This window comes from Homarus americanus, unplaced genomic scaffold (genome assembly GCF_018991925.1).
Source record: "Homarus americanus isolate GMGI-L3 unplaced genomic scaffold, GMGI_Hamer_2.0 scaffold57980, whole genome shotgun sequence".
Lineage (NCBI taxonomy): Eukaryota > Metazoa > Arthropoda > Malacostraca > Decapoda > Nephropidae > Homarus > Homarus americanus.
In genome coordinates this window covers 7,231,814-7,247,482 of record NW_024716703.1, presented here as the reverse complement: position 1 = coordinate 7,247,482, position 15,669 = coordinate 7,231,814, and the positions used below count along the sequence as shown (strand labels likewise).

The 15,669-nt window shown below is 41.0% G+C and overlaps 1 protein-coding gene across 1 annotated transcript in view; it reads left to right on the top strand.

Annotated features, from left to right (window-relative positions):
- LOC121858271 (dihydrolipoyl dehydrogenase, mitochondrial-like) overlaps positions 1–15,669 on the top strand; it is a 125,926-nt gene that overhangs the window by 53,167 nt on the left and 57,090 nt on the right. Inside the window, exon 2 of the mRNA XM_042354581.1 lies at positions 15,164–15,313. Within this exon, the coding sequence (XP_042210515.1) occupies positions 15,164–15,313 (150 nt within the window). The remainder of the gene's footprint in view (positions 1–15,163; positions 15,314–15,669) is intronic.

Genomic DNA, 15,669 nt, shown 5'->3' with positions numbered 1-15,669 from the left:
ATGGTGCTACTATGTATGATAACCGACGGTGCTATATTCCATACAGGTGGAGCAGTCTGATGTGTTAAGGGATAGTGTAAGAAGGAATGACCGAGGTAAGGTGGTCACAGATTGTTATGCAATAAGTAGGTGGATGACACGCCATCAATGTAAGAGTCTGGGGCCCATCTGGGTAACCACATTTTCGTTGTTCTTCTGAGGAAGGCCAATTCATGTATATGTTTTTTACCAGTATGTTTTATAAGGAATAAATCAATTAAGACATGTTATGGTTTCACCCTTCTTTAACCTTATCGATCTGGTCAATGGAAAACCTAACCCAATGCCTAGTGCCCTAGTCCACTCTGCACGCTACCTAACGAGCTACATGCTGTCCAGAGGGGGTCTGGTGGCAGCGACCCTTAGAAATTAAGATTAGAGTTAAGTTATCCCCTTAGACTTTGTGACCCCAGAATCTGGCAGTATAGCCTGACGTTGTACACTCCTCCATACAAATGTTTGCCGATGACGCCAAGTTATTTCGGGAAATCAAGAACCAAGCAAACTGTGAAGAGCTGCAGAAGGACCTCTGTGGGCTCCAGGAATGGTCGAAGAAATGACTGCTGAGATTCAATGTCACGAAGTGTAAGATGATGCACCTGGGGCGTACCAACGGTAAGCAGGCGTATCATATGTCGCACCGAGATGAAGAAACTGCACTATTTGAGACTGAATGTGAGAAGGACCTAGGTGTTTATGTTGATAATGAGCTGTAGTTCTTGGGCCATTGTGAGAAGAAGGTAAATCAGGCAAATAAATTATTGGGCCTTATAAGAAGGTCGTTCAGATATCTAGACGGTGCGTCCCTCGTAACGATCTTCAAGAGTGAAGTGCTTCCCCATCTGGAGTACTGTCACCCCGCCTGGGCTCCGAGATATGCTAGGGACTGTCAGTTGGTTGAAAATGTTCAAAGGAGGGCCACCAGACTGGTGCCTACACTTCGGCACCTCAGCTACCCTGAGAGATTGGAGCGCCTGAACTTGCCTAGCTTATACTACAGACGGGCAAGGGGTGACCTAATTGAGGTGTATAAGCACCTCAAGGGGCACTACTCAGTCGAGTGTACTTACTTGGAGCTGGCAGACGCTCGCCCCACAAGGGGTCACAGCTCAAAATTGAAAAAGCCGCAAGTCCAGAAAACTGTGAGGGCAAATTTTTTCGGAGTGAGAGTTGTGAACTCTTGGAACAATCTACCAGAAAGTGTTGTGACGGCACCGAGTGTAAGCTCTTTCAAGACAAGACTTGACCAACACAGGAGCGGGTTCAGGTACATTTAGGAGCCGGTGCATGCCCAGTACTTGCCAACAGTGCGTAACAGAGACGTGACCGATCGCCCAAGCAGCTAAGAAGCCGATCTTTTGGTGAAGAGGATAAAAGAAAAGGAAAAGTAATCAGAGACGTGACCGATCGCCCAGGCGGCTAACGAGCCGATCAGTGGTGAAGAGGATAAAAGTCTAGGTGGTGGCAAGTTACCGTTGTAAGTATAATAAGTGTTATAGTAAGAATGACATGGTTTCCCAGATTAATCCATGGTTTAGAATATGACTAAAACCGGATATAATTGAGAGAAAGTAAGGGCAAAAAATTCAGAAAATACAATAATATACTGTATATGAAAGAAGAAATGAAGTTAAGTAAAGAATATTGACTTAGGAAATATAAGCAAAGAAATATAAGATAGATACTTATGGAGAGAAAGACTCAGAATATAAAATTGTTAATAGATATGAAGGAAGAATAGAAGTATATAAATAATAAAGAGAATAAATATATGAAATAGGATGAAGAGAAAAACATGTCCCCCTTACAATACCTATAGCCAAATTCAAGCCGGCGCCATTGATGATCGATGACAAAGAGTTTAAGTACTCTAAACAAGGCAGGTTGCTCGGCCTCATCATCTCTCGGACGGGCATCATTTCCCATGTGAAGGACAGACTAAAGAAAGCCAAAGTTGCCGCAGGCAAATTAAAACATTTTAAACTGATGCCTGAGAAGATACAAGTCTATCTGTACAAGGCACTGGCGAGGCCTGTGTTGGAGTACCCACAGATACCACTCGCCACACTCAGGAAGATCAGACTACAACAACTACATAGCTTCCAAAACAAGTGCCTGAGGTCAGCCAGTGGCCAAGCGCCACCCTACCAGGAGACTGTGGAAACCACCCACCTGAGAAATAAAACCGAGTCCCTCAACGTCAGGTTCCATCGCTTAGGGAAGAAGGTTTGGGACAAGCTCCTGGACTACTCTGTTACGAGTTGGGGATTTAGAATATAGTTAAAAGTCTACCCAGATCCCAACAGGCAACAACAAAAAAAAAACAAAGACAATCGGACTATAAAAGGGTAGACAAAGGATGCGAGTTTTCGTTGTGTATAATAAAGTACCATGAATTCCTTAACAAAATAATCAGCTTCCTATAAATTACCCTTAACCATACTTAACCTAAACATTAACAGTATATACATATTAATACAACATAAAACAGTCGTGAAGCAAAGTGGAGGTGGGAGAGGCAATACAAGATTACAAATACTTAAGTGAAGAGCTGAGATGGCTGACGAGCAAGGCTGAGTATTGTAGAAGATGGGAGGTAGTCACTGTGCCGTAGGTTTAGACGATAGATGATCCTGTGGTCACTTCCCAGAGTGTAGTGCTCTCTCCTCGAACTCGAGGTGACAAAGAAGACTTGGAGGAAGTGACGCAACAACCAGGATATGGAGAAGGGAAACCCCGGAGTGGTAACTAAGACGAGTCATACTCGTGTCCCGTCCCTAGATGGCGTTGCTCGTGGTGCTGGGTAGGTAGATCAAGACAATCGGTGGAGGGGTTCGTAACAACTCTTACAGCCCAGATCACCTAAAATGGGAAGACATCAACGGAGAGTGACCCCACGCCTGGTGGCTACGGAATCTGCTCACACTACAACAGCCCAACCCGCGACCTGTCTATGTCCGCCACATATTAATAGTTACTGTAGATGATATAAGATCACATTTAACAAGTCACAATCCAGTGAGTCCATAACGTAATATAGTATAAAATTTCAATAAACATGTAATTGTAAAGTCAAACTAGTCATTGTCCACCAAAGTAACCATTGTGCAACCTCATCCTAAATCCTAGGTTAGCTTAGTTAACCAACAAACTCTGTAATATGTAAAACAAGGGATGTCGTCCCCCTCTGTTTAACTCATTAAACTTTTTTCCAACCTTTACCCCCACGACTATATGTTGTGACTTCTCTATCCTTCATGTCTGGCTGTGCCTTGAGCCCCAGCATGCCTTCCATCCTTTCCCCACCTTAACCTAAAAAAAAATAAGTAGCTCTGGTGGTGTATTGGTTGATGTAGCTCTGATGGTGTGTTGGTTGATGTAGCTCTGATGGTGTATTGGTTGATGTAGCCCAGATGGTGTAGTGGTTTATGTAGCCTGGATGATGTAGTGTAATAGTTTATGTAGCACTGGTGGTGTACTGTATTAGTTTTTGTTTCCCTGATGATATACTGTATTGGTTTATGTAGCCCTGAAGGTATACTCGATTAGTCTATGTAGCCCAGATGGTGTATTGGTTTATGTTGTCCTGATGGTGTTCTCCTTTATGTAGCCCTGATGGTATATTGGTTTATGGAGCCCTGATGCTGTATTGGTTTATGTAGCCCTGATGGTGTACTGTATTGGTTTATGTAGCACTGATGGTGTACTATATTGGTTTATGTAGCACTGATGGTGTACTGTATTGGTTTATGTAGCCCTGATGGTGTACTGTATTGGTTTATGTAGCCCTGATGGTGTATTGGTTTATGTAGATCAGATGGTGTACTGGTTTATGTAGCCCCGATGGTGTACTGGTTTATGTAGCCCTGATGTACTATATTGGTTTATGTAGCCCTGATGATGTACTATATTGGTTTATGTAGCCCTGATGATGTACTATATTGATTTATGTAGCTCAGATAGTGCACTGGTTTATGTAGCCCCGATGGTGTACTGTATTGGTTTATGTAGCCCTGATGGTGTACTGGTTTATGTAGCCCTGATATGTACTGGCTTATGTAGCCCTGATGGTGTACTGGTTTATGTAGCCCCGATGGTGTACTGTATTGGTTTATGTAGCCCTGATGGTGTACTGGTTTATGTAGCCCTGATGATGTACTATATTGGTTTATGTAGCTCTGATGGGTGTATTGATTTATGTAGCCCTGTTGGTGTACTGGTTTATGTAGCCCTGATGATGTACTGTATTGGTTTATGTAGCCCTGATGGGTGTATTGATTTATGAAGCCCTGTTGGTGTACTGGTTTATGTAGCCCTGATGATGTACTGTATTGGTTTATGTAGCCCTGATGGTGTATTGATTTATGTAGATCAGATGGTGTATTGGTTTATGTAGCCCTGATGATGTACTGTATTGGTTTATGTAGCCCTGATGGTGTATTGATTTATGTAGCCCTGTTGGTGTACTGGTTTATGTAGCCCTGATGATGTACTGTATTGATTTATGTAGATCAGATGGTGTATTGGTTTATGTAGCTGATGGTGTACTATTTGGTTTATGTAGTAGCCCTGATGGTGTACTATATTGGTTTATGTAGTACTGATGGTGTACTGTATTGGTTTATGTAGCCCTGATGGTGTTCTGGTTTATGTAGTTCATATGTTGTACTGGTTTATGTAGCCCTGATGGTGTACTGGTTTATGCATCCCAAATGGTGTACAGTGAACCCTCACTTTACGCGGTTAATTCAACCCACGGCGGCCCGCTTAAAGTGAGAAACGCGTAAAGTGAACAACATAACATATGGGATTAATTGAAATAGAGACCGGGCCGACCCCCAAACTCCACTTTTTCAGACACAATACCTACATTGTAGTAAAAATAACTTCTTAATTTTATGATGGTATGCACACACAATTTAACTAAGAGAAATATCAATAATATTAGGTTTTAACACTTACATTTGTAGAAAAGATGGCTGGGCACACGGGATGGGGGTTGGTTCGAGGCAGAGTGCAGATTATTGGCCTCACCTGTATCATTTGTATCAATTGTATCACTATCCACCACAGAGGCTTGCAGGGCCTCTTTGTCAAACCCCTCAAAGTCCATATAAGTCCATATCCTCACTATCATTATCACTATCACTGACTTGGGCCGGCTGTGGTGGGTGGCAGGTGAAGAACCGGTAATGTTTGATGACTGGGCGACGTTGTGCGCACACTGCTCGCGCCGGTCTCCGCGTAAAAGGGTACACACACACGGAAAGTGAGCATTCCGGTTTCGGCAGGGTACCGCGTAAACGTGGAAACGCGTAAAGTGGGACCGCGTGGCGAGGGTTGACTGTATTGGTTTATGTAGCCCTGATGGTGTACTGATTTATGTAGCTCAGATGGTGTACTGGTTTATGTAGCCCTGATGGTGTATTGGTTTATGTAGCTCAGATGGTGTACTGGTTTATGTAGCCCTGATGGTGATTGGTTTATGTAGCCCTGAGGAGCATACTGTAGTGGTTTATATAGCCCTGATGGTGTACTGTAGTGTTTTATGTAGCCCTGATGGTGTTCTGTAGTGGTTAATGTAGCCCAGACGGTGTACTGTAGTGGTTTATATAGCCCAGGTGGTGTAGTGTAGTGGTTTATGTAACCCTGATGATGTACTGTAGTAGTTTATGTAGCCCTTTTGGTGTACTGTGTTGGTTTATGTAGCCCTGAGAGCCAGGGTTAGATCAAATACTGATTTTTAGCGGTCAAATACAAATTCAAATACAGTATTACCCCGCCTAACGCGGTTTCACTTAACGCGTTTTATCATATAATGCCTCGCCAGAGCTGAACTTTCACTTAACACGGATTTTTTCCACATATACGCAGTGAGTGTCCGGCTCGAGACGCTATTTTTAGATTTGCCCCACCCGCCACCCTGCCTGACTGCCTGTTTTAGCTCATAAAATTCATACAAATTACCCGGCCAGAATATAATTTACATTGCTGGAATTCTTATAATTTGGTGATCATTTTGAATATAAACATCATATATTTTGCATTAGACATACAAATTTTAGATAACATTTTTTCTCTGGGTAACTATGTTATCTTTTGTGCAAAATATATGACATTTATATTCAAAATATTCCTGGTCTTGCAAGGAATCCAGCAATGTCAATTATATTATCCTAACTTTAGTTTGAGGTATTATTTATTACAAAAAAGTTAAGTATTCTGGTTTTCCCACACATCTCCTTGGGACGGTTGGTGGGGGGGTGACCGAGGGACCCGACCGACCATCTGTTACCCCGTGAAGAATATTTTTTTTTTTTATTAACTGAAGATATTTGTTTTAGCTCATAAAATTCATACAAATTACCCGGTCAGAATATAATTTACATTGCTGGAATTCTTATAATTTGATGATCATTTTGAATATAAACATCATATATTTTGCATTAGACATAAAATTTTTAGATAAAATGTTTAATCTGAGTAAGAATGTTATCTTTTGTGCAAAATATATGACGTTTATATTCAAAATATTCCTGGTCTTACAAGGAATCCAGCAATGTCAATTATATTATCCTAACTTTAATCTGAGGTATTATTTAATACAAAATGTTAAAATCGAAATTTTTCACCCACTCTTCTCTTGAAGGGATGATTGGTGGGGGGTGGGGGGGGAGGGTTGGGACTGACCGCGTGGTTAGAAGAGGGGGGAAGGCAAGGTGGGGTACTTTGACAGATAGTGTCCTGAAGATTATTTTTTTTTATTAACTGAAGATATTTGTTTTAGCTCATAAAATTCATACAAATTACCCGGCCAGAATATAATTTACATTGCTGGAATTCTTATAATTTGGTGATCATTTTGAATATAAACATCATATATTTTGCATTAGACATACAAATTTTGGATAAAATTTTTTTCTGAGTAACTATGTTATCTTTTGTGCAAAATATATGACATTTATATTCAAAATATTCCTGGTCTTACAAGGAATCCAGCAATGTCAATTGTATTATCCTAACTTTAGTTTGAGGTATTATTTATTAAAATTTAGTGGTTTTCCCCCAAAAATTTCTCAGAGAGGGAAGAGCTGGCAGTGTAGTGTGAGAGGGGGAGGGAGTTGAGTCCATTATTTGAATGGACATTAACTTGGCGACTGTATTTCTCTATTTCTCTTAAGTATTAATTGTGTGCATGTACCATCATAAAATTAAGATGTTATTTTTACTACAACATAGTTATGTGTCTTCAAAAAGTGGAGTTTGGGGGTCGGGCCGGTTTCTATTGGAATTAATCCCATATGTTCTGTTGTTCACTTAACGCGGATTTCACTTAACACGGGACCCTCTGGGTTCTATTGACCCGTTAAGTGGGGTACAACTGTATATATATATATATATATATATATATATATATATAGATAGATAGATAGATAGATAGATAGATAGATAGATAGATAGATAGATAGATATTTAACGATTAGTAGGGTCATTACCTAATACCTGACCATTGTGGATCTGGTCTCACCCTCCTCTGAATATATACACCTTGGTTTGTATTTCTCTCTCTAGTCTGTACTCACCCCTGAAGATGTGAATTACACGAAAGCGCTTGGGAACTTCGTGTTTTCTTCTTTCCTTGTGGTTATCAGCATATACCTGTATATATATATATATACACAGGTACTCCCTGACTTACGACCGACTCGACTTACGTCCACCCGCACTTACGACTTGCCTCGGTCGTACCAAAATTTGGTCAAATTATTTATTTTTGAGTCCCAAAGTCAGTACACAGACAAAATTTTCATCTGTAATTCACTTTACAATGGCTGGCAAGCTTAAAAGTAATTGTTTTGTGGTGCTGAGAAGAAAAAAGAGACCCAAATTTTCGATTTTTTATGTGTTATTTAAGCATTTCCGACTTACAACCATTTCGACTTACGACCTGGGTGTCGGTCCCTAACCCCGGGGGTTAGGTAACAGAGATACCTGTGAATTTTAAAAATCCGTGTACTTTTGCTGCCCCTTCTAAAAAAAAACCCTGGCCCCTGATGTCCTTATTTACCGTATACAGTATACCTGTGTGTAGTTCGAGTTTTTAAGACCAAATTATTTGGCAAAAAATTGGGGGTCGACCTCTAAATGGGTAATAGTTTTGTTAGGTTGAAAAATATTTACCAGTAACTACCAATAAACAATGGAAACGACGCACCAACGCACCACCCGCTGTGAGTGTCGGTACAGTTGCCAGGGCAGACCTCTTGCGTAATCATAGCAAGCCCAAAGTAGCCAAATGCATGGTATGGTATGCACAGGACGATGTAAAACATAAAGTATTCATTTTTTAAAGTTCATTTATAGATACTGTACATAAATTTTTGTTCATTACATTTGAAACATTAATCTTTGTTAATTAAATTTGAAACAAAAGAAAACTACGATACCGTATTTTTAAATACCGGGTATTTTCATTAAAATATTACATCACTAGTATATTTTACCTTAACTGTGACTGAATGAATATATTCTCAGAAATAAATATGGAAATGTAATATTTTTGCTGAAATGACGTACGCATCACAGTGGAAAGTGGGATAAAATCATGACGGAAACAATGACTTGCGCTTTCTTTCGTTGTTCATGTTTATGTTAAAGCTTACGAAACCAGCGACTGATTGGTTCTACATATAAAACTGAAGAAAATAAGACCCTGATTTTAGCTGTAGTAAAATTAATGTAAAAAAATTAATATGCTTGAAGTACCTGTAATGTTATTTAATGTTAATAAATGGAACAATATAAGTAGCTAACCATTCATGGTAAAAAAAAGTGAGACTGCGCGTATGTAAGTGTGCACATGTGAAAACATATCGTCATTACTCTACATAAGAATATGAAAGCAACACTTATTTACTGCTCATATATATATTGAAGGGTTAAATGTTGTACTCTGTATAGACAAGCAGAGAGAGAGAGAGAAAGAGCAGCCGAACTGTCGGATGTAAGCAAACCTTAATTTCCTGCAGCTTTGTTTTTTTGTTTTTGTTTTTTAAGGGGATTAGCCCACCCGGGCATAGGTCACTGACCCACATTGGGGCCTGAGGGGCAAAAATTTAATACTCCTGTAATAATAATAAAAAAAAAAAAAAAAAAAAAAGAGCTGCCTATCTACCTATTGGACAAACTAAAATCATTCCGGACCACGGGAGTTTCCGGACCACAGAATGCCGGACTAGAGAGGTACAACCTGTATTCCTAAAATAAAATAAAATGTAAATATTTAATACATTTACATGCTGTCCATCCAAGACAGTAGTGATGACATGACAGAGATTAGCAGTCCCGTGAGGCATGGGGGAGGCCTTTTAGTTGCGCTGCCCCCTATAACTATATGACAGTATTTGCTTACTTTGAGGAATCGATTCCAGCGATTCCATTGGCATTGAGAATCGGAACCGTCGATTCAAATTTTAACGATTGTTGCCCAGCCCTACAGTGTACAGTATTTAATTTTTGGGTTTATTTTATTGTTATTATTAATAAAATTATTATTCGTGTTATAATTTTATTATTATTATTATTATTATTATTATTATTATTACACATGTATTATTATTATTATTATTTTGCCCCTAGGCTCGGATGTAGGTCAGTGACCTATGTCCGGGTGGGCCAATTCCCATTTAAAAAAAAATAGCGAGTTGAGATCTGATATGATAATCATTTCTTGGGAACATGATTCATTTGGTAATAATTGATGACTGACTCGCGGCAGATTTTTCTTTGAAAACAATTTAAAAACGCCTCAATTTCATAGTGTTTTATAGTGGACACTGTTGTAGTTTGTGCAAATGTGTTAAAAAAGTGGTTATTTGTAAATTAAACCTAACATAACCTTAGTTGATATGAAAAACAAGCAGTAGAAGCCTTGTTAGAAGACCTCACCAACCTAACCAAACAAACCTACCTAACCTTACCTAACTTCGAGTCCCCTGGACCCCCTGGTATATTAAACAGAAAGAACGTACTATGATGCGGTGTAATTTATGTTTTTTGTGGACGTGAGAGTAGGTGTCTGTACCAAACGGTTCTTAACCCTTAAGCCCCGGGTGAGGTTGCTGATGGCAGTAAACCTCTCCCCCCTGTGGAGATAAATCGAGAAAAACTCTACTTTTAAAACCCCCCAAAAAAGTGGCGGGAATTGACGGATATTCTAGAATGTCACCCAGGGCCTATGGGTTAAGCATACACTAAGCATCGGCGTTGATCAAGCCCGGGCAGCGGAGTGTTTTGAAGTACATCAATGTGATTGGCTTTTTACATCCTGCGATGAGACGTCACCGCCGCATTGCCGCCGAGAAGACAAAGTACAGTTGTAGTGTGCACCGAGGTGCCTAATTATATACCAAACGAAGCATTTGCACAGTCAGCGGTCAATATTAACCATTCATTTGGTAGATAATTAGGCACTTAGGCACCTACTACATTGTCTTCTCAGTGGTAATGCGGCAGTGGTGCTTCTTCCCCGGATGCAAACAACCAATCATACTGTATTGTCATTTTTCATACCACTCTGCCTCTTTCTCTTCCACGCTCCGGTCGATGCCAGTGTACGTTTATGAATTGCAGGATCTGGGTGGCTACTCTCATGTCCACCAAAAAATGTAAAATTACATTACAGTGAACCCTCACTTTACGCGGTTAATTCAACCCACGGTGGCCCGCGTAAAGTGAGAAACGCGTAAAGTGAACAGCATAACATATGGGATTAATTGAAATAGAGACCGGGCCGACCCCCAAACTCCACTTTTTCCTGACACTATACGTACGTTTTACTAAAAATAACATCTTAACTTTATGATGGTATTCACCCACACATAATATAGAAGGGAACAGTCAATAAACTGAAGGTTAGGTTAGAAAAAAAAACAAGGTTTGGGTTAACACTTACGTTATTATAAGGGATGGGTCAGCGTACGGGAATGGAGGCTGGTTCCGAGGCAGAGGGCAGGCTACTGGTCCTCAGGTGAGTCACCATCACTGTCATCCACACTTGTCAGGGCCTCCCTGACAAATCCCTCAAAGTCATCATCACTGTCTCTACCTCTGTCACTATCACTGGCTTGGGCTGGCTGTGGTGGGTTGCGGGCGAAGAACTCTGTTATGCTTTGCTGACGGCTGGTGTTTATGTTGTCGTGATAAACCTTGATGTAGGGCCCCATAGTCTGCAACAGCTGGGTAGTGAAGATTTCATACCTGTTTGCGTCAGGGTCGTCGAAAAGGAGGAGCTTGGCTTTCTCGATACACTCAATGGCATCCCTAACATTACTATGGGATAAGCGGCGTTCTTCTTGGGATGACGCACCACCTGCCTCTTCACTGACGTCATCATCATCTGCCATGTCGTTGGTAGTCACATCAGGATACCTTATCACCTCCAGGATGTCGTCGTTGGTGGTCTCGGAGAAGCCTGCAGCTGTAACACTCTGCGCAGCTTCTCTGGCAAGGTCCACTGCTACTGCAATAGTCTGAACCTCACCAGTCACAGATTGACTCTGCCTAATGCCCGGAATGCCTTGCAACACATGTCTCCATGCGTGACGAATAGTTGCTACAGACAGTTGATCCCATACCTCCACCAAGAAGTCCACAGCTTTCTTGACGTTGAATATTCTCCAGAATTGTTTTAAAAGTACTTCTTGCTCTGCCAACTGTTGATCCTCGTGCTATCGGTGTCGGTGTCACTCAGGTTACGCAACTCTTCCCTGGTGTTGGTGTAGTCGTTCAGGAGCTTGAATTTTTTAGTAGAGAATGCAGCTTTTACATTACAGATTAACTCTTGGTCCATGGGCTGTAATATAGACGTAGTGTTGGGAGGAAGGAAGACCACTTTTACGTTGGGGTGACGATCTAACAGTAGGGGCGAGTGTCCTGGTGCGTTGTCCAGCAGCAACAAGATCTTGAATGGCACATTCTGTTGCTCACAGAATTTCTTCACATCGGGAACGCAACAGTCATCAAACCAGGAGAGGGACAGTGTAGAGAACATCCACGCCTTACGTGCGGTCAGCCAGTGGACATTTAGCTTGGTCATGTCCATGCTCTTGTAGGCGTGCGGCTTGCGTGCTGTGTGGATCACTGATAACTTGAGCTTACAGGTACCGGAGGCATTGGTGATAAACAGGTCAGTGATGCGCTCCTTCTGCAACTTCCGGCCCCGACACTTGCTGGCAATCTTCACAACGAAGGTCTTGGAAGGTAGTTTTTTCCAGAAAAGACCAGATTCGTCCATGTTAAACACCTGGTTGTCGGTGTACTGTCCTTCCTCCATAATCTCACGTAAAAACGGAGGAAATTCCCTTGCCGCAACACGGTCAGCACTCGCTTCTTCACCACCAATGTTGATATTGGTGATCTTGTTTCTCCTCTTAAACCTCTGTAACCACCCAGAGGAAGCATTAAAGGGTTTGGGCTCTGTAATTCCCATCTTTCGTGACACTGCAGCATACAGTTCACGTGCGTACTCCTTAACTGAGCGCGTGTCCACCGCCATGTTCCGTCGCGCCTGACGCACCAAGTCGCTCTCAAGTAATTTTTCCGTCTTGAGAAGCACCTGGTTGTGGAAATACTTGATCATAGAAGCACCTGTAGACTTTGTGATGTTCATGTGCTCCTTTATCTTGGCTGCATCCTTCTTTATCGTCCGAATCGTAGATTCGGTCACACCATGCTGGCGCGCCAAATCAACCTGTCTTGTTCCTTTCTCCAACTCTTGGATGATCTTGTACTTCACCTCGTAGCTTAAGGAACGGCGTGTCTTCTTTGGCTTAGGGCTGCTGGGTCCAGGTAAGGAACGGTTTCTCTCTGGGGGCGGTGGTCCGGCGGAAGCCATTTTACAGAACAATGGATGCACGTTTACACGGTGTGGCCTGGAGGAATGAAACTGCCGCGGTTAGTTCAAGCGTCGTCTTTCCTCCCTCCCTCCTGCGGGTGGACACGTCATATTACTTTAAACCAATCACAGCCAGCAGCGGATGGAGGTAAGGATGCATGGCCCAATTACAGTCCGATACGTCATATGACGTCACTGATAACGCAACAAAGACACACACTGCGCAACCTACTCGCGCCGCTTACACAACATGGCGGATGGTGGGAGGATTGGATCCAAAAATGGCGCGGCTCGCCAGCCGCTCTCCGCGTAAAGGGGTACACGCACCGGCGAATGTGAGCATTCTGGTTTCGGCAGGGTACCGAGTAAACGTGGAAACGCGTAATGTGGGACCGCGTAAAGCGGGGGTTGACTGTATATCAGAGTACTGTACGTTCTTTCTGTTTAATATGCCAGGGGGTCTGGGGGGGCAGAGCCTTATGGCTAGAAAGTCAGATAAGGTTAGGTAGGTTTCTTTGTTTAGGTTGGTGAGGTCTTCTGCTGCTTGTTTTTTTATAAACTAAGATTAAGTTAGGTTTAATTTAGAGATAATCACTTTTTAACACATTTGTCCAAACTATGACAGTGTCTACTATAAACATAATGACATTGTAGTGTTTTTAAATTGTTTTCTATGAAAAATCTGTGGTGGGTCAGTCAATGATAATTACCATTAAAAATTTATATTTTGGGTTACATTATTTCCATTGTACATTTACAAAGAAATAATTTTTTATCATATAAGGTAAAATTATAATTGTGTACTGTATATTCAGAGTTTAGATTGGTGTACCTATTGTACTTATTTTGGCAGAGGTTATTTGACCGGTGTAGTAATCTGAAATCTCCCTCAGTTTCAGTGATCCCTTTGTTGATAAAGCTTAAAAGTCTAGATTATTTTGTCGACACGATTAACACCAGAAAAAATAATAAAATTGAACCAAAATTTGTGAAGGGACTAATATCTTATTCACGAAACTGGAAGCAAGAATGTACAAAACCTAACAGAACCTGACCTATATCCTTTCAACGCTAACCTGGCCCGTGAGCCACACCCCTCTTCTTTAAAAATAGCTGATTGGTTCATAGAAAATGTTGTGTAGCTGTCCATTTATTCAAACTAAAATGTTCACAATTGGTAAGTAGACCTCTTATTCTCTAAAAATACTGTTAAATAACTGGACTATCAAAATGCAAATGTTTTCAAGGCATTAGCACTTCAGAGAGGATGTTACAAAATGTTTAATATTTATCTTAAAATGTCAAAATCAAAGATGAAATTTGCTTTTGAATGAAGTCTTTTCATATTTCTTTGTTTTATACCAAACTTAAAGCAAACAGAAACAAATGATACCAAACGTATAGCACAATAGGTAATGATCTACAGTTTTTATGGTTGTACTGTATATATCCCAAATTATTTATATAACTAATAAAAGTTGATGTAAATACAGTAACTCTCGATTTAACAGGATACGATGTAACAAACTTTCGATTTAGTGAAAATAATTTTTTTCATTATTTTTCACGTGATTTAGTGGACTAGTACACACCTACGGAGACACCTCAGACACTTTATTCTTGGCTAGGGGGTTTGGTGTTTGTTTTAAATTATTTTGATAATTTCCAAACTTTTTCCAATTGATAGCCACACTCTTTTGACTTTCTACCCCACACCACTTCCTTTCTGAGACTTCCGAGGGACTTTTGGCACGATGTCTGTTACAGTAGTTAGTTGACCGAGATTTAGACCAAGAGGTAGCAGTGAACAACACATGCGGTGGCAGCAGGACACCAAGTGGCGCATTTGGCGCAGAATTTAACGGTATCATGCTCGATTTAACGAACCATTTCGCTAAATCGAGCAAATATAACGGAAATTCAATTTAGCGGAAATTTTGATATAATGGAAAGCGGTGGGACGCCATAAAACTTGCAGGCTTCCCATCCTGGCCTTGAAATTGTTTCCAACTTTAAAACTACCTGCAGACATTCTTGGGTACATCCAGGGTGTCATCCGCAAACTGTAAGGGCATGCTGTACTGTACAGGTATTCACATATAAATCTGAAATACTGGTACAATATCAGTACTGGACTGTATGTCCCATTCTTGTGTTTATTATTTCTTAGGTATCTGGTCTTCAGAATATTAGAACAATGACCTATTCTAGTATACTTTCCCTTAACAGGCTCACCTGGCCAGGAGCCCAGCAGCCACGAGTGGATTAGCTTCAATCAGCCAACATCGTTATGCATCTCATGAGGCAGACTTGGTGGTGATCGGCTCTGGCCCTGGTGGCTATGTGGCAGCTATCAAGGCTACACAGCTGGGCATGAATGTGAGAAATTTTTTTTTTATGACATTGATAGTACAGTACAGTGTATTAAGGATAGCAATAGGATTTCCTAGTACAATACTGTATGTTGAAGAAAATCAATCCGGTGTCCTTTCTTGGCAGCCATGGCTGTTCAATGCAAATGTATTTGGATTTTCACTCGCCTCCGATTTTTTTATCTATTCGGGCACACAGGTTTTAATCTCACTTGTCCATCCTTGTCTCTGCCCTCCCCTGGCCCTCCAGCCCTCATTTTTGCTCATTGATATCTCTACCATTATTTCCTCATCCATAATTATATGACCAGAGTATTTTTTTCCTTATTTTATAAATTTCTCTCATTGTTCTAATTAGTCTCA